The sequence below is a fragment of the Chenopodium album genome, chromosome 7 (genome assembly GCF_948465745.1).
Source record: "Chenopodium album chromosome 7, dcCheAlbu1.1, whole genome shotgun sequence".
In the NCBI taxonomy this organism is placed as follows: Eukaryota; Viridiplantae; Streptophyta; class Magnoliopsida; order Caryophyllales; family Amaranthaceae; genus Chenopodium; species Chenopodium album.
Window position 1 is genome coordinate 72,135,986 of NC_137840.1, and position 19,543 is coordinate 72,155,528.

General features: G+C 31.4%; 1 protein-coding gene across 1 annotated transcript; it reads left to right on the forward strand.

The window, feature by feature from the left end:
- The first annotated feature begins 15,661 nt into the window (after nucleotides 1-15,661).
- On the forward strand, nucleotides 15,662-19,241 carry LOC145639446 (ras-related protein RABD2a-like). Its single transcript, XM_081690686.1, has 8 exons — nucleotides 15,662-15,851; nucleotides 16,691-16,763; nucleotides 17,381-17,428; nucleotides 17,516-17,563; nucleotides 17,718-17,789; nucleotides 17,896-18,051; nucleotides 18,148-18,251; nucleotides 18,930-19,241. Exons 1-8 carry the CDS (start codon nucleotides 15,838-15,840, stop codon nucleotides 19,021-19,023), a joined length of 609 nt encoding a protein of 202 aa, XP_081546812.1. The 5' UTR covers nucleotides 15,662-15,837; the 3' UTR covers nucleotides 19,024-19,241.
- Nucleotides 19,242-19,543: the final 302 nt, after the last annotated feature.

Sequence of the window (19,543 nt, forward strand, 5' to 3'; positions counted from 1 at the left end):
CTATAAAAATTGCAAGTGCATTGGTCAACTCAAAAGACAAAACTGTAAACTCGTAGTGCCCATATCTAATCCTAAAAGCAGTCTTAGGTATATCCTTATCAGCCACTCTTAATTGATGATACCCCGAACGTAAATCAATCTTGAAAAACACACTAGCTCCCTTCAATTGATCAAACAAATCATCGATCTTGGGTAGTGGGTACTTATTCTGTATTGTGACATTATTTCAACTCTCTATAATCGATCCACAATCTCATGCTCCCATATTTCTTCTTCACAAAATACATCCAAAACTCATTCACAATTGGCACATCTTCCACATTCACTTACTACTCATTTCCAAGTCTTGCACACAACAAAAGAACAAAGGATGCCCCTTACGTACAAGTTTTGACAACTTTAACGCAGAAATAATCCCAATACCATTTGGTTTCCCAAAACGTCTGTAATACACAATCTCCCCCAAAGAACTCCTTAAGTAAACATTCTTTATCTCACAATCAATCTTATATTAGCTTATAAGTGGCTAACCAATCTATTCCCAAAATGACATCAAGGTCATCCAACTCAAATTCTATAAGATCAGATGGAAAATCAGTCTCTCCAATCCTCAAAGGTAAACCCTTATGTATCTTGGTGCACCTCACAACCTCACTAGTAGGCAAACTAATAAGCAAGTCAATCGAATTTGGTTCAACTAGTCCTAATAGCAGCAGCTAAAGCATCATTGTTAGCCATCCTCCTTCTCTACCTAGAAATGTAACACACTCTTAGGCTGACATCAGCGCGAAAAAAACTCTTCTTGCTTAATAAATCACATTCATAATCATCAAATATATATATTAAGGTAGAAAGGTGGACATGGCCACACAATCGCCCCTAATAAGTCACTTTCAAAGGAAATGATTATTTATTTTTAATCATTCCTACGCACACGAAAAATAAAATAAAATAATTCCCTTGATTCAATTCCACCAAAATTCATGCATCAAGTGCATAACATCATTAAATTAACACACATTAGTAGACACATAATTACATGCTTCACACAAATAAATTAAATCATTTAAACATTTCACATTACACAAAGAATCTCATTCCATTCCATTCCATATGACATGCTTTAATCCTTAAACATGATACTAAGTGATCACTCAAGTTTGCACCATTACATGAACATACACAATTAAATAACTTGCATGATCACTTCATACAATATAAAAGCATTAAGTAATTAATTACAATGCATAAAGAAATAAATAATCTATTCTATACGCCCTTTCTAATGCTACCCAAATCTCACCGATAAGCAAAATAAGCACACAAGTTAGGAATAAAAATAAATAATTAAATTCATTTTATTTCAAAATAACAAAAATACTTTGAAAATATATAAAACAAATAAATAAACTTTTTTTATTAAATGCCGAAATAAATATATTAGAATAGAATAATTTTTGAAAATCTAAGTTAACTTTAAATAAGGTAGTCGAATAAACTCATTAGATTTAAAACGTTAGGCGCCTAAAAACTTTAAATTAATTTTAGTGGTAATTAAATCGAACCTAAGCTCTCAGATACCACTTTGTAACACCCCAATAATTCTCCCTTTTTCAAACCACTTACTTTAAATAAAATAGTGGAGAACCATTGACATGTTACCGCCACGTGTTAAAACGTTAAGGCTTTATCAAAGTATCGCAGCGGAAAAATCAAACTTAAGTATTTAAAATAACACAATTTAGAAAACGAATAAGTCAAAGCTTACAAATTGGAACCATATAAGGCCCTTATTTAAAACCAAACCAATATTAAAAATCCAAAACATAAACGAAATAGCAAAGCATAAATAAGTTCAACACAAGAATCGAATACTCTCAATCACACCAATCCCTTGACAATGCGTTTGTCAAATCCCTTAACTTCACATCATCAAGCTAACCTGTGCATACTGCTCCCCAATAATACAAGTGTAATAATTGGATCATCACAGGGTCATTGAAAGGCGAAGGCCATGACCAAAAGAAAACACACACAAAAGCACGCAATCAGCAAAGCTGAGTACATACAAGCTACAACGTACCAAACCTAGCATGCTCAATTAATTAAAGTAAATAAACATACAATGTGAATTCAATAATCAAGACTCCACACTTAAACAATTCAATTGACTCAACATACTACTAACCAATTCCAAACACTTGACTCATCATATTCAATTTAATAAATTTAATTTAGTTTGGAGTAAGCAATAGACCAGGTTGTCCAATCCAGGTCCCAAATGACCATTTGAAATAAAAGTTTAGCGCGATGCAAGAATGGGCGCGACTCCATTCTCACAAAGTTAGTCTAGGATCCCATCTAACTTTCATTATAAAATAAAATGTAAATACCAAAAGAGAAGAGGACATGTTGATCAAACAAGCCTCGAAAAGCCACGGGCTACCACCGTGTACCCCAACCCATAATTGTCAATACTCTAGAAGTGCACGCTTTCCAGAGTTTTATTGCTCATCCATGTTTCACTTTACGTGATTACAATTTTAATTAATAGCCAACTCAATCAAGAAGACCATACATAACAATCATACATCAATTCGTTTTTAATCTTATTTAGGACAATGGTGATCACATCACAAATTAACCTTTAATTCCATTAAACTTCCAAATTATCCAAAATTGTTGAACATAGTCAACTCACCTAGCCATTTCGGCTTAATCCACCTTTACTCAACATACTAACAAGTTATGATTGAGTAATAAATAAATAATAATAACCTTGTGGAATAATTAATAACTTCATTCCACTTAAACCATTCGATTCCAATCCTTTAATCATCCAAATGTGGTTAACAAACCAATCCAATAGAATATGTTTGTATCAAAATTCCATACAAACAATTAATCCAATCTAACTCAACATGTTTTCATCCATAATTCCATACAAACATAATCAATTCACCAAAACATATCTCATAAACATAAGCGCATGAATTAAATCAAGGTGTAACCAAACAATTTCCATCCAAGTGTTCACTAATCATAAAACTAAGTTTTTTCCTTTTGGTACCTAAACATGATACTACTTATAACGAAGTAGACATGTACGTACCTCATACAAACAATCCTTTTGAGCCACTTTTAATCACTTAAAATTCTCCTAGGGAATAATCACTTCCTAGAAAACAACCAACAATTAATATTACTATCCCAAGTAATTTCCAACAATATAATATGATGAAAAACTTATTAAAATAAATAAAACATATATTTATATGCTTAATTAACTTTAAAAATAATTAATTTTATTAATCAAACTCAAGGATAAAATTTTAAAAATAAAAAACTTCGTTAAAAATGAAAAACTGCCCGAAAATCATATTTAGAGGCAGAATTTGGCCACGAGAGGGTGGTGCTCACTACCAAAGGTAGTGAGTCTTTCTTAAAACATCGTTTCCACATGGAAAACACTACTTTTTTGTCAAAATCGGATGAGTTCAGAACCTGATCGGGATTAAAACGGGATTAATATTAACGAACCGAAATCTAAACATTAAAATACGAATTTACGTGTTCAAAATAATCTGGAAACTAATTAGTAATATAATCACCAAAATTTCAAAACATCATTACTATAAAAGCCCTAAATCAATTGTTCATAAAAACCCTAAAATCATGGTTTTCAATAAATTGAAACCCTAGGTTTATAATTCATAAAATATGAAATTTATAACATAAATATAATCTGAAATTTATAATCTTTATACCATTAAAATATAATTTAATACTAAAAATATAATCTTTATACTAAAATCAAAACCCAAAACAATTAAAATAACATTAAGCAAAATAATGAAACAAAGGAGGATGAAAATAAGACTAACCTTTTTGTGTGGGAAATTTTGGGGATGTATGGGGTATTTATAGGAGAGAGAGTGGTGTAGGGTTAGTTTTAAGATTGGGCCTCATAAAATTAATGGGCCAATTAAGAAAAGAAAGTGGGTTTGGTTTGTTTGCTGGATATAAATTAGTGAAGAAAGGTTCATAAAAAGTTCTTTGTAATAAAATCGTTCATCAAACCCAAAAATAATTTGAAACTTTTGAAATTAAATCCGAAAAAAAATACAAATAAATATTATGAATAAAATATAATTTCATTAATAATATATTTAAAAATACGGGGGATTACAATCTACCCCTCTTAAAAGAAGTTTCGTCCCGAAACTTAGCACAAAATCCCATAAATTGCAAAACTTTTGCATAAAGCCATTTCAAAAATTACAAAATTATATCCCAATTGTGTCATAATATCGACACTAATACTTTATCACCATTCCAATTTACGCACTTCACTAGATGCGTAAACAAATAAAATCGCTATGAAAAGCATGAAAACACCATAAAATAGCATAAAATAGGGTAAAAAGCGTGAAATTATACGCATTCTACCCCCCTTAAAGAACAAGAGTTACGCCCTCGTAACTCACCTCATTAAACAACTTAGGTTATCTCTTTCTCATATCATCCTCGGCCTCCCAATGGCTCATGTTTTCCTCACTTTTCGAGTATACCAAAATATCATCAATAAAAACAACTACAAACTTGTTCATGGAATACTCGATTCATCAAGTCTATAAAAATTGCAAGTGCATTGGTCAACTCAAAAGACAAAACTGTAAACTCGTAGTGCCCATATCTAATCCTAAAAGCAGTCTTAGGTATATCCTTATCAGCCACTCTTAATTGATGATACCCCGAACGTAAATCAATCTTGAAAAACACACTAGCTCCCTTCAATTGATCAAACAAATCATCGATCTTGGGTAGTGGGTACTTATTCTGTATTGTGACATTATTTCAACTCTCTATAATCGATCCACAATCTCATGCTCCCATATTTCTTCTTCACAAAATACATCCAAAACTCATTCACAATTGGCACATCTTCCACATTCACTTACTACTCATTTCCAAGTCTTGCACACAACAAAAGAACAAAGGATGCCCCTTACGTACAAGTTTTGACAACTTTAACGCAGAAATAATCCCAATACCATTTGGTTTCCCAAAACGTCTGTAATACACAATCTCCCCCAAAGAACTCCTTAAGTAAACATTCTTTATCTCACAATCAATCTTATATTAGCTTATAAGTGGCTAACCAATCTATTCCCAAAATGACATCAAGGTCATCCAACTCAAATTCTATAAGATCAGATGGAAAATCAGTCTCTCCAATCCTCAAAGGTAAACCCTTATGTATCTTGGTGCACCTCACAACCTCACTAGTAGGCAAACTAATAAGCAAGTCAATCGAATTTGGTTCAACTAGTCCTAATAGCAGCAGCTAAAGCATCATTGTTAGCCATCCTCCTTCTCTACCTAGAAATGTAACACACTCTTAGGCTGACATCAGCGCGAAAAAAACTCTTCTTGCTTAATAAATCACATTCATAATCATCAAATATATATATTAAGGTAGAAAGGTGGACATGGCCACACAATCGCCCCTAATAAGTCACTTTCAAAGGAAATGATTATTTATTTTTAATCATTCCTACGCACACGAAAAATAAAATAAAATAATTCCCTTGATTCAATTCCACCAAAATTCATGCATCAAGTGCATAACATCATTAAATTAACACACATTAGTAGACACATAATTACATGCTTCACACAAATAAATTAAATCATTTAAACATTTCACATTACACAAAGAATCTCATTCCATTCCATTCCATATGACATGCTTTAATCCTTAAACATGATACTAAGTGATCACTCAAGTTTGCACCATTACATGAACATACACAATTAAATAACTTGCATGATCACTTCATACAATATAAAAGCATTAAGTAATTAATTACAATGCATAAAGAAATAAATAATCTATTCTATACGCCCTTTCTAATGCTACCCAAATCTCACCGATAAGCAAAATAAGCACACAAGTTAGGAATAAAAATAAATAATTAAATTCATTTTATTTCAAAATAACAAAAATACTTTGAAAATATATAAAACAAATAAATAAACTTTTTTTATTAAATGCCGAAATAAATATATTAGAATAGAATAATTTTTGAAAATCTAAGTTAACTTTAAATAAGGTAGTCGAATAAACTCATTAGATTTAAAACGTTAGGCGCCTAAAAACTTTAAATTAATTTTAGTGGTAATTAAATCGAACCTAAGCTCTCAGATACCACTTTGTAACACCCCAATAATTCTCCCTTTTTCAAACCACTTACTTTAAATAAAATAGTGGAGAACCATTGACATGTTACCGCCACGTGTTAAAACGTTAAGGCTTTATCAAAGTATCGCAGCGGAAAAATCAAACTTAAGTATTTAAAATAACACAATTTAGAAAACGAATAAGTCAAAGCTTACAAATTGGAACCATATAAGGCCCTTATTTAAAACCAAACCAATATTAAAAATCCAAAACATAAACGAAATAGCAAAGCATAAATAAGTTCAACACAAGAATCGAATACTCTCAATCACACCAATCCCTTGACAATGCGTTTGTCAAATCCCTTAACTTCACATCATCAAGCTAACCTGTGCATACTGCTCCCCAATAATACAAGTGTAATAATTGGATCATCACAGGGTCATTGAAAGGCGAAGGCCATGACCAAAAGAAAACACACACAAAAGCACGCAATCAGCAAAGCTGAGTACATACAAGCTACAACGTACCAAACCTAGCATGCTCAATTAATTAAAGTAAATAAACATACAATGTGAATTCAATAATCAAGACTCCACACTTAAACAATTCAATTGACTCAACATACTACTAACCAATTCCAAACACTTGACTCATCATATTCAATTTAATAAATTTAATTTAGTTTGGAGTAAGCAATAGACCAGGTTGTCCAATCCAGGTCCCAAATGACCATTTGAAATAAAAGTTTAGCGCGATGCAAGAATGGGCGCGACTCCATTCTCACAAAGTTAGTCTAGGATCCCATCTAACTTTCATTATAAAATAAAATGTAAATACCAAAAGAGAAGAGGACATGTTGATCAAACAAGCCTCGAAAAGCCACGGGCTACCACCGTGTACCCCAACCCATAATTGTCAATACTCTAGAAGTGCACGCTTTCCAGAGTTTTATTGCTCATCCATGTTTCACTTTACGTGATTACAATTTTAATTAATAGCCAACTCAATCAAGAAGACCATACATAACAATCATACATCAATTCGTTTTTAATCTTATTTAGGACAATGGTGATCACATCACAAATTAACCTTTAATTCCATTAAACTTCCAAATTATCCAAAATTGTTGAACATAGTCAACTCACCTAGCCATTTCGGCTTAATCCACCTTTACTCAACATACTAACAAGTTATGATTGAGTAATAAATAAATAATAATAACCTTGTGGAATAATTAATAACTTCATTCCACTTAAACCATTCGATTCCAATCCTTTAATCATCCAAATGTGGTTAACAAACCAATCCAATAGAATATGTTTGTATCAAAATTCCATACAAACAATTAATCCAATCTAACTCAACATGTTTTCATCCATAATTCCATACAAACATAATCAATTCACCAAAACATATCTCATAAACATAAGCGCATGAATTAAATCAAGGTGTAACCAAACAATTTCCATCCAAGTGTTCACTAATCATAAAACTAAGTTTTTTCCTTTTGGTACCTAAACATGATACTACTTATAACGAAGTAGACATGTACGTACCTCATACAAACAATCCTTTTGAGCCACTTTTAATCACTTAAAATTCTCCTAGGGAATAATCACTTCCTAGAAAACAACCAACAATTAATATTACTATCCCAAGTAATTTCCAACAATATAATATGATGAAAAACTTATTAAAATAAATAAAACATATATTTATATGCTTAATTAACTTTAAAAATAATTAATTTTATTAATCAAACTCAAGGATAAAATTTTAAAAATAAAAAACTTCGTTAAAAATGAAAAACTGCCCGAAAATCATATTTAGAGGCAGAATTTGGCCACGAGAGGGTGGTGCTCACTACCAAAGGTAGTGAGTCTTTCTTAAAACATCGTTTCCACATGGAAAACACTACTTTTTTGTCAAAATCGGATGAGTTCAGAACCTGATCGGGATTAAAACGGGATTAATATTAACGAACCGAAATCTAAACATTAAAATACGAATTTACGTGTTCAAAATAATCTGGAAACTAATTAGTAATATAATCACCAAAATTTCAAAACATCATTACTATAAAAGCCCTAAATCAATTGTTCATAAAAACCCTAAAATCATGGTTTTCAATAAATTGAAACCCTAGGTTTATAATTCATAAAATATGAAATTTATAACATAAATATAATCTGAAATTTATAATCTTTATACCATTAAAATATAATTTAATACTAAAAATATAATCTTTATACTAAAATCAAAACCCAAAACAATTAAAATAACATTAAGCAAAATAATGAAACAAAGGAGGATGAAAATAAGACTAACCTTTTTGTGTGGGAAATTTTGGGGATGTATGGGGTATTTATAGGAGAGAGAGTGGTGTAGGGTTAGTTTTAAGATTGGGCCTCATAAAATTAATGGGCCAATTAAGAAAAGAAAGTGGGTTTGGTTTGTTTGCTGGATATAAATTAGTGAAGAAAGGTTCATAAAAAGTTCTTTGTAATAAAATCGTTCATCAAACCCAAAAATAATTTGAAACTTTTGAAATTAAATCCGAAAAAAAATACAAATAAATATTATGAATAAAATATAATTTCATTAATAATATATTTAAAAATACGGGGGATTACAATCTACCCCTCTTAAAAGAAGTTTCGTCCCGAAACTTAGCACAAAATCCCATAAATTGCAAAACTTTTGCATAAAGCCATTTCAAAAATTACAAAATTATATCCCAATTGTGTCATAATATCGACACTAATACTTTATCACCATTCCAATTTACGCACTTCACTAGATGCGTAAACAAATAAAATCGCTATGAAAAGCATGAAAACACCATAAAATAGCATAAAATAGGGTAAAAAGCGTGAAATTATACGCATTCTACCCCCCTTAAAGAACAAGAGTTACGCCCTCGTAACTCACCTCATTAAACAACTTAGGTTATCTCTTTCTCATATCATCCTCGGCCTCCCAATGGCTCATGTTTTCCTCACTTTTCGAGTATACCAAAATATCATCAATAAAAACAACTACAAACTTGTTCATGGAATACTCGATTCATCAAGTCTATAAAAATTGCAAGTGCATTGGTCAACTCAAAAGACAAAACTGTAAACTCGTAGTGCCCATATCTAATCCTAAAAGCAGTCTTAGGTATATCCTTATCAGCCACTCTTAATTGATGATACCCCGAACGTAAATCAATCTTGAAAAACACACTAGCTCCCTTCAATTGATCAAACAAATCATCGATCTTGGGTAGTGGGTACTTATTCTGTATTGTGACATTATTTCAACTCTCTATAATCGATCCACAATCTCATGCTCCCATATTTCTTCTTCACAAAATACATCCAAAACTCATTCACAATTGGCACATCTTCCACATTCACTTACTACTCATTTCCAAGTCTTGCACACAACAAAAGAACAAAGGATGCCCCTTACGTACAAGTTTTGACAACTTTAACGCAGAAATAATCCCAATACCATTTGGTTTCCCAAAACGTCTGTAATACACAATCTCCCCCAAAGAACTCCTTAAGTAAACATTCTTTATCTCACAATCAATCTTATATTAGCTTATAAGTGGCTAACCAATCTATTCCCAAAATGACATCAAGGTCATCCAACTCAAATTCTATAAGATCAGATGGAAAATCAGTCTCTCCAATCCTCAAAGGTAAACCCTTATGTATCTTGGTGCACCTCACAACCTCACTAGTAGGCAAACTAATAAGCAAGTCAATCGAATTTGGTTCAACTAGTCCTAATAGCAGCAGCTAAAGCATCATTGTTAGCCATCCTCCTTCTCTACCTAGAAATGTAACACACTCTTAGGCTGACATCAGCGCGAAAAAAACTCTTCTTGCTTAATAAATCACATTCATAATCATCAAATATATATATTAAGGTAGAAAGGTGGACATGGCCACACAATCGCCCCTAATAAGTCACTTTCAAAGGAAATGATTATTTATTTTTAATCATTCCTACGCACACGAAAAATAAAATAAAATAATTCCCTTGATTCAATTCCACCAAAATTCATGCATCAAGTGCATAACATCATTAAATTAACACACATTAGTAGACACATAATTACATGCTTCACACAAATAAATTAAATCATTTAAACATTTCACATTACACAAAGAATCTCATTCCATTCCATTCCATATGACATGCTTTAATCCTTAAACATGATACTAAGTGATCACTCAAGTTTGCACCATTACATGAACATACACAATTAAATAACTTGCATGATCACTTCATACAATATAAAAGCATTAAGTAATTAATTACAATGCATAAAGAAATAAATAATCTATTCTATACGCCCTTTCTAATGCTACCCAAATCTCACCGATAAGCAAAATAAGCACACAAGTTAGGAATAAAAATAAATAATTAAATTCATTTTATTTCAAAATAACAAAAATACTTTGAAAATATATAAAACAAATAAATAAACTTTTTTTATTAAATGCCGAAATAAATATATTAGAATAGAATAATTTTTGAAAATCTAAGTTAACTTTAAATAAGGTAGTCGAATAAACTCATTAGATTTAAAACGTTAGGCGCCTAAAAACTTTAAATTAATTTTAGTGGTAATTAAATCGAACCTAAGCTCTCAGATACCACTTTGTAACACCCCAATAATTCTCCCTTTTTCAAACCACTTACTTTAAATAAAATAGTGGAGAACCATTGACATGTTACCGCCACGTGTTAAAACGTTAAGGCTTTATCAAAGTATCGCAGCGGAAAAATCAAACTTAAGTATTTAAAATAACACAATTTAGAAAACGAATAAGTCAAAGCTTACAAATTGGAACCATATAAGGCCCTTATTTAAAACCAAACCAATATTAAAAATCCAAAACATAAACGAAATAGCAAAGCATAAATAAGTTCAACACAAGAATCGAATACTCTCAATCACACCAATCCCTTGACAATGCGTTTGTCAAATCCCTTAACTTCACATCATCAAGCTAACCTGTGCATACTGCTCCCCAATAATACAAGTGTAATAATTGGATCATCACAGGGTCATTGAAAGGCGAAGGCCATGACCAAAAGAAAACACACACAAAAGCACGCAATCAGCAAAGCTGAGTACATACAAGCTACAACGTACCAAACCTAGCATGCTCAATTAATTAAAGTAAATAAACATACAATGTGAATTCAATAATCAAGACTCCACACTTAAACAATTCAATTGACTCAACATACTACTAACCAATTCCAAACACTTGACTCATCATATTCAATTTAATAAATTTAATTTAGTTTGGAGTAAGCAATAGACCAGGTTGTCCAATCCAGGTCCCAAATGACCATTTGAAATAAAAGTTTAGCGCGATGCAAGAATGGGCGCGACTCCATTCTCACAAAGTTAGTCTAGGATCCCATCTAACTTTCATTATAAAATAAAATGTAAATACCAAAAGAGAAGAGGACATGTTGATCAAACAAGCCTCGAAAAGCCACGGGCTACCACCGTGTACCCCAACCCATAATTGTCAATACTCTAGAAGTGCACGCTTTCCAGAGTTTTATTGCTCATCCATGTTTCACTTTACGTGATTACAATTTTAATTAATAGCCAACTCAATCAAGAAGACCATACATAACAATCATACATCAATTCGTTTTTAATCTTATTTAGGACAATGGTGATCACATCACAAATTAACCTTTAATTCCATTAAACTTCCAAATTATCCAAAATTGTTGAACATAGTCAACTCACCTAGCCATTTCGGCTTAATCCACCTTTACTCAACATACTAACAAGTTATGATTGAGTAATAAATAAATAATAATAACCTTGTGGAATAATTAATAACTTCATTCCACTTAAACCATTCGATTCCAATCCTTTAATCATCCAAATGTGGTTAACAAACCAATCCAATAGAATATGTTTGTATCAAAATTCCATACAAACAATTAATCCAATCTAACTCAACATGTTTTCATCCATAATTCCATACAAACATAATCAATTCACCAAAACATATCTCATAAACATAAGCGCATGAATTAAATCAAGGTGTAACCAAACAATTTCCATCCAAGTGTTCACTAATCATAAAACTAAGTTTTTTCCTTTTGGTACCTAAACATGATACTACTTATAACGAAGTAGACATGTACGTACCTCATACAAACAATCCTTTTGAGCCACTTTTAATCACTTAAAATTCTCCTAGGGAATAATCACTTCCTAGAAAACAACCAACAATTAATATTACTATCCCAAGTAATTTCCAACAATATAATATGATGAAAAACTTATTAAAATAAATAAAACATATATTTATATGCTTAATTAACTTTAAAAATAATTAATTTTATTAATCAAACTCAAGGATAAAATTTTAAAAATAAAAAACTTCGTTAAAAATGAAAAACTGCCCGAAAATCATATTTAGAGGCAGAATTTGGCCACGAGAGGGTGGTGCTCACTACCAAAGGTAGTGAGTCTTTCTTAAAACATCGTTTCCACATGGAAAACACTACTTTTTTGTCAAAATCGGATGAGTTCAGAACCTGATCGGGATTAAAACGGGATTAATATTAACGAACCGAAATCTAAACATTAAAATACGAATTTACGTGTTCAAAATAATCTGGAAACTAATTAGTAATATAATCACCAAAATTTCAAAACATCATTACTATAAAAGCCCTAAATCAATTGTTCATAAAAACCCTAAAATCATGGTTTTCAATAAATTGAAACCCTAGGTTTATAATTCATAAAATATGAAATTTATAACATAAATATAATCTGAAATTTATAATCTTTATACCATTAAAATATAATTTAATACTAAAAATATAATCTTTATACTAAAATCAAAACCCAAAACAATTAAAATAACATTAAGCAAAATAATGAAACAAAGGAGGATGAAAATAAGACTAACCTTTTTGTGTGGGAAATTTTGGGGATGTATGGGGTATTTATAGGAGAGAGAGTGGTGTAGGGTTAGTTTTAAGATTGGGCCTCATAAAATTAATGGGCCAATTAAGAAAAGAAAGTGGGTTTGGTTTGTTTGCTGGATATAAATTAGTGAAGAAAGGTTCATAAAAAGTTCTTTGTAATAAAATCGTTCATCAAACCCAAAAATAATTTGAAACTTTTGAAATTAAATCCGAAAAAAAATACAAATAAATATTATGAATAAAATATAATTTCATTAATAATATATTTAAAAATACGGGGGATTACATAAACATTATATAATAAGTCATATTGTTCAGTTCTAATTATATTATTGAAATGTAGGTATGATACTATTTTCATGTACTTTACATTCTATGTAATTAAGTATAGTATGAAAGTTAATATATTTCGTGTAAAATAATATGTGTATATAATATTTTTTTACAATATAAAAAAGTATATGTATATAATATAATATTTTATAACATGGTCCTCCATACCAAGTGTACAGGTTGTTGGTGTAGTGGTGATTGAGACTACACTTGGTAGGGAGGACCCGTATTCGATCCCCTGCAACAACAATCAGGAGGGGAGTGGAACCTAATTTAACAATCCAGAACTGATCCTCGAATCTGGATTAGCCCAAAGGGTGAACCGAATAGAACACACAAAAAAAATGATCAAGCAACTCAATGCATATATATATGACGGGAATTAACTTATCCTTTATCTATCTTATACAAAACTCCAAAGTCTATATTTTTTTTTCAAAATATAATAATTACATTTGTAAATTTTTGTTAATATGAAATATATAAACCTATCAAAATGTATATATAGTTCAATTGTTTAATAACTTATATCAAATGCATAATTTTATTAAAATTATTTGCATGTAGTAATTAAATGTGTTGGATGTTGTGTAGCTATGCAATGTTCAAAACTTTAGTTGAGCTACTTTGATTTAGTGATTGTACGGTAAAAAGATATTGACTTCGATCTTGAAATATAATAGTCTAATAAATTCTAAATAGAAAAATTAAAACAAAAGGAAATGAAAATAATAAATGGCTTTAAATATTGAAATAAACATAACCTTTTAAATCAATTTAGCGAATTCAAGAGACAATTTTAAGGCTTTTAAAATTAAATGGGAGAAATATATGTAAAAGAACAATTTCAGAGATATAAATGTTCATGCATTATTATAAGAGTTTTGTTAACCTTTTTATAATTAAGGTAGTGATAAATCTTAATATATACTCCGTATATTTTATTTATATAAATCCATACCTATATACGAAGTATTTGTGTTGTATAGTATATTTAATCAATGTTGGTTATATGACTATTATATACTACCTCCGTTTCTTTTTAGTTGACATGTATTCTTTTTTAGGAGGTTTTTTTTTAGTTGACATGTTCCTTTTGGGGTTACTTTTTTTACCTTACATTTACAAGCTACCCCACTTGTTTTTTCATTCTCTCTCACTTTCTCTCCTCTCCTTAATATATGTGCCTAAATCAAACGCGTCAACTAAATAGAAACGGAGGAAATAATATATAGTTTTTGGCACAATGCTTAACTTAGGAAAATATATGTACTTGTAGGTCAAATATAGGGTTATTATATTATTGTGTCTATAGATTTGGTGAGTGCGTGACGGGTAAATAAAACATGTATATATTAGATTGATTGTAGCTAATGATGCAGATGGTATGATAAGATAATTTAAGTTTTTTTGTCAACAGGAGATATAAATGAATTAGTCCACTTCTCTTATGTAGTTAAATTTTTAAAATTTTTTATTTAATTTTTACGAGCACTTCTCTGTGGAGTATTATTCAATTAATTTTCAATTATTAAAATAATAATATTATAAAAAATTAAAAGAAATTCAAATAACATAAAAATACTATTCAAATAACGTTCCTTTATTTTTTTTTATCGACCATCAGTAACCAAGTCCTTTATTAGTGATTGAATTACCTTTGTTTTTTATTTTTCCTACGGGTTTAATAATTTGATTTATAAACCGTGCATCGCACGGGCACTATGCTAGTTATATCTATAAATCTAGTGATAGAAGAAAACACACACTAACAAGCATATTTAAATTAACTTTTATATATCTTTTTGTCTTTTAGATGTATACGATATTCCGTAGTATCCTTATATAGGGTTATAACAAATAACAAAAAATTGTTAAATCGTTAACCAATTAAACCACTCTACTCATCGTAATTTGACTTCCACACAACTTCCATTAATTAGCAACGAAGTAACTTAGATGTGCGATACAAGGAATAACAAAACGAGGCAACTACTCTTCCACACCTCAAATTCCTATTTTCTTTCAAAAATTCCAAATCAATTTTTATTTATAAAATAATCAAAAAATACAAATAAAATTATAAAATTAGGATTACAAAGACGTCTCTTTCGTGCCATCTTCGTTACTTCCCTCTTGTTGTCTATATTAACTCCCTCACCTTCTTATTCTTCCTTTCTCTCTCTTCAATCCCCTTTCTCTCTCCTCTTTCTGCTGACCTTCCTTTCGTCGGAGATCCGCTATTTTCCGGTCGATTTTCGCCGGCGAATTCCTTATTTCGGCGAGTTTACGCGTTGTTATCTTTCTTCTCGATCCTTCTTCAGTTTTACTGTTCAGTCATGAATCCCGAGTAGTAAGTTTTCTGTTTTAATTCTTCGATTTGATCCGAATTTTGAGGGTTTTGGATTGTTTTGATTTGTTATTTTGTGGAAATTTAGTTGATTGTGTGATTTTGTTGATTGAGGTTTTGATTGTTTTTGTTTGTGATTGAAATTGTCGGTTGATCTGTGGTGTTATCTGTTAGATTTGGATTTTGTTTATTTTTTTGTGAAAGATCGCTTGTTTGAATTGTTGGCAAAGGTGAATTTTGAAATTGGAAGGTAGGAGGTTTGAATTAGGGAGAATTCAGTTCATAAAACATCTGTTCAGCGTAATTATTGTTTGTAATAGCAATGAAATTCACGATAGAAAGGTTAAATCGTTGAAAACACTCTATTTCGAGGCGGAATTTGAAGTCTTTTGTGAAATAGGATTTGGTTGATTTTTAGAGATATTGGGAAAAGAATAGCATTGTAGTTTGATTTGTGGAAGCATTGAGGACGTTTCGTAGTCGTGTTGTTTGTCGGAGTTAGACTAAACATCCACCAGGCACCAGCTGTAGCTAACTGTGAACGGATGTCGAGTTTGAAGTTATTGAAGACTTGGAGAACTATTAAGGGCTTGTCTAAGTAAGGTGGAAAAATGCAATTCATTGGGTGAAAAAGTCAGTTATTGAATTTGATGTTCAATTATAGATAAAATATATACTACGAGTACAATTTAGGTAGAAGCCACTCCCTTCGGCGGCCCTTTTACTTCTTACGCCGTATTTTGTCTTGAAGTTTTGTAATGTTGCAAGCTTTTGAATTCTTGTGCTGTAATTGTGAAGTTTGTGTTTTTTCTTACCTCGAGTGGTGATGCTTTTTATTGCAGTGATTACCTTTTCAAGCTTTTGCTTATTGGAGATTCAGGTGTCGGAAAATCATGTCTTCTCCTGAGATTTGCGGTAAGCTTCATAAGCTCATATTTTATGGGCATTTATGCCTTTTCGTTATAGTTGCTAGATGTTATTTTATAATATATGGTGTCGGACTTAGAAAAGTAGAATGCGAACTGTGGTGTGGAAGTCATTTGACTCATTTCTGTGCTTTTATTATTAGAAGACAGAGGCTTATGAATTTAGTATGCCATTTATTTATCAATCTGCAAGAGAGTGCTTCTGACTTACCCTCCTTTTCTTTCCGGCTTTTTGTAAACATTATCTCTCAAAACTTTGCATTGTGCATGATCTATAATGTTGAAACCTACCTTCCTTTTTTCCTGTCCGTTGGACCTTTAACTAAAGCTTCTGCTGTCACAATCCCCAATTATAGTTATTTGGCTATTATTGAAATTCTTTGATGCTCAATTTTTTGACAAATGATTCCCTAATCTGACTTTACGAGTCTTATATGGAAGGGTGTTATGCCATCTTGTGTAATTGTCAATGTGATTTTGCCTTTCTACCCACTTGACTTACACCTCGGTTTTGTTGTGAGGCTCTTGCAGCTGTCATAGTAGATATATATTGCACGGCTCACTGCTTGCCTGTTCTTACATCCACAAAATTTATTATTGTTGCAGGATGACTCATATTTGGAAAGCTACATAAGCACTATTGGAGTTGATTTCGTGAGTGTTCTCTGACCCAGCTTTTAGTAGTTGATTTGTTCTTTATCTTACTAGCTTGATCTTATATAGTTATATTTGTGAATGTAGAAAATTCGCACAGTGGAGCAAGATGGAAAGACCATTAAACTTCAGATTGTAAGTTTGTTTTTTTTCTGTCTATCATAAAAAAAGAACATTTACTTATGGAGATAATTAAAGCCTTCGAGTGACTTTCTTGGCATGTATGTACTTGTCTAGCCATCCCTTAAAATAAAACATCTAATGTAATAATGCTTTCTCTGACATCCAGTGGGACACTGCTGGACAAGAGCGTTTTAGGACAATCACTAGCAGCTACTACCGTGGAGCACATGGAATCATTGTGAGTTACATAGCTATGCTTTGGCTTAGGTGCCTCTTCTAATTTTTTCCATGATTTCAACACCCCAGCTGATTTACTAACTTGAGTTTTATGTATGACATTGTAGGTGGTCTATGATGTGACAGATATGGAAAGTTTCAACAACGTGAAGCAGTGGCTAAATGAAATTGATCGTTATGCTAGTGACAACGTTAACAAACTTCTGGTTGGAAACAAGTGTGATCTTGCTGCCAATAGAGCTGTTCCATATGAAACTGCCAAGGTTACTAAGCTAACTCATGTTTTGGGATAGGATTATTTTCACCGATCAGCTTTAAATGGGATTCTAACTCTTGATTTGCACCTGTCTTTTATACAGGCCTTTGCTGATGAAATTGGCATACCTTTTATGGAGACCAGTGCAAAGGATGCTACTAATGTAGAACAGGCTTTCATGGCTATGACTGGCTCTATCAAAAACAGGTATATACATTTTCCTGATCTTACTTGCATTATTGTGGTTGCATGTATAGTTCTCCCCAGGAATGAGCCCTTGGTGAAATTTACCATTTGACTTTACTAATTTGCAAAATCTTATGCTTTAAAAATGGGAATTTTAAAAACGGTTTTCTGTAATTAGTTGCAATGAACAAGTATTTTGCACATGGTATCAATGTTCGATGAACATATATACTGAATTTAGGATACCTTATACAGGTAGGATAAATCATGAAAATGATTTTAGAATTTACCAACTTTTATTCAAATATTACATTAATCAAGTATTACAACATGTTATGATGCTTACCATCCGTCCATCCCTAGCCTATATTCTTTAATGTGATAAAGCACCTGCTAGTGCTTGTGTGGTATTATCTGATCTTTTGTGATCTAATGCGAATTTGTCCTTTTGTCATTGAGAATTATTCCAAAATAATGATAGTGCAATCTGATTAGGGTGTAGGATAACCTATAGTGGAATGTTACCTTTTGCTTTATTAATTAGTAATCTCAATATGATTGATGGTATTTTTGAAGTATCGACTTTTTTTATGCCTCTCTTTTTCTTTTCTTTTCGTGCTTCTTTCTTTATGAATTTTTTCCTTTTTAAGAAAAATTGTTCAATTAGATGACTTAGTTTTATATACATTTTGATGACAGGATGGCCAGCCAACCCATGAACAATGCCAGGCCTCCAACAGTTCAGATCCGAGGTCAGCCAGTTGCACAGAAGAGTGGGTGCTGCTCTACTTAGGGGAATATTATATTTTGGTGCCACATTGTGGCATGTAAGAATCTGATTTTGCTGCAATATTATTTGAAATTCAACATTCATCAACGCGGTCTTATCTAGGTTTCCGTGTTTTTAGTGGTTTGCAATTTGTTAACTTGAAAATTCTCATTCTTTTCTACAAGTAGATTTGTATAAAAATGATGGATTTTACTGAAAATTTTAGCATGAATTTATTTACCTATCATCAACTTTCTGCAGTTTATATTCCTTTGTAAAAATGATGGATTTTTAGAATTTCTATTCTACCTAATGTGTACATGAGTTGCCATTATATTCCTCTGTAACCTTCACCATACCTTCCTTCAGAATTGAGGTGGCTTACTCGCTTGGTAATCTACCAGAAACACCCTACTGCTGCATAATGAATTCTTGCTTTGCAGACATTTAAGAAATGAACATGCATGTATAATTGAGAGACCAAAAAGACTAAATCTATTTCAATAACAAAATTGAGCGAATGATTTTGTGTTTTCGTGCCTTA

What these genes read in the sequence shown, in the direction of transcription:
- LOC145639446 (XM_081690686.1), top strand. An exon ending in GCACTATTGGAGTTGATTTC is followed by an intron (nt 17,429 to 17,515) that starts GTGAGTGTTCTC and finishes TTGTGAATGTAG; the next exon opens with AAAATTCGCACAGTGGAGCA. An exon ending in GTGGAGCACATGGAATCATT is followed by an intron (nt 17,790 to 17,895) that starts GTGAGTTACATA and finishes ATGACATTGTAG; the next exon opens with GTGGTCTATGATGTGACAGA.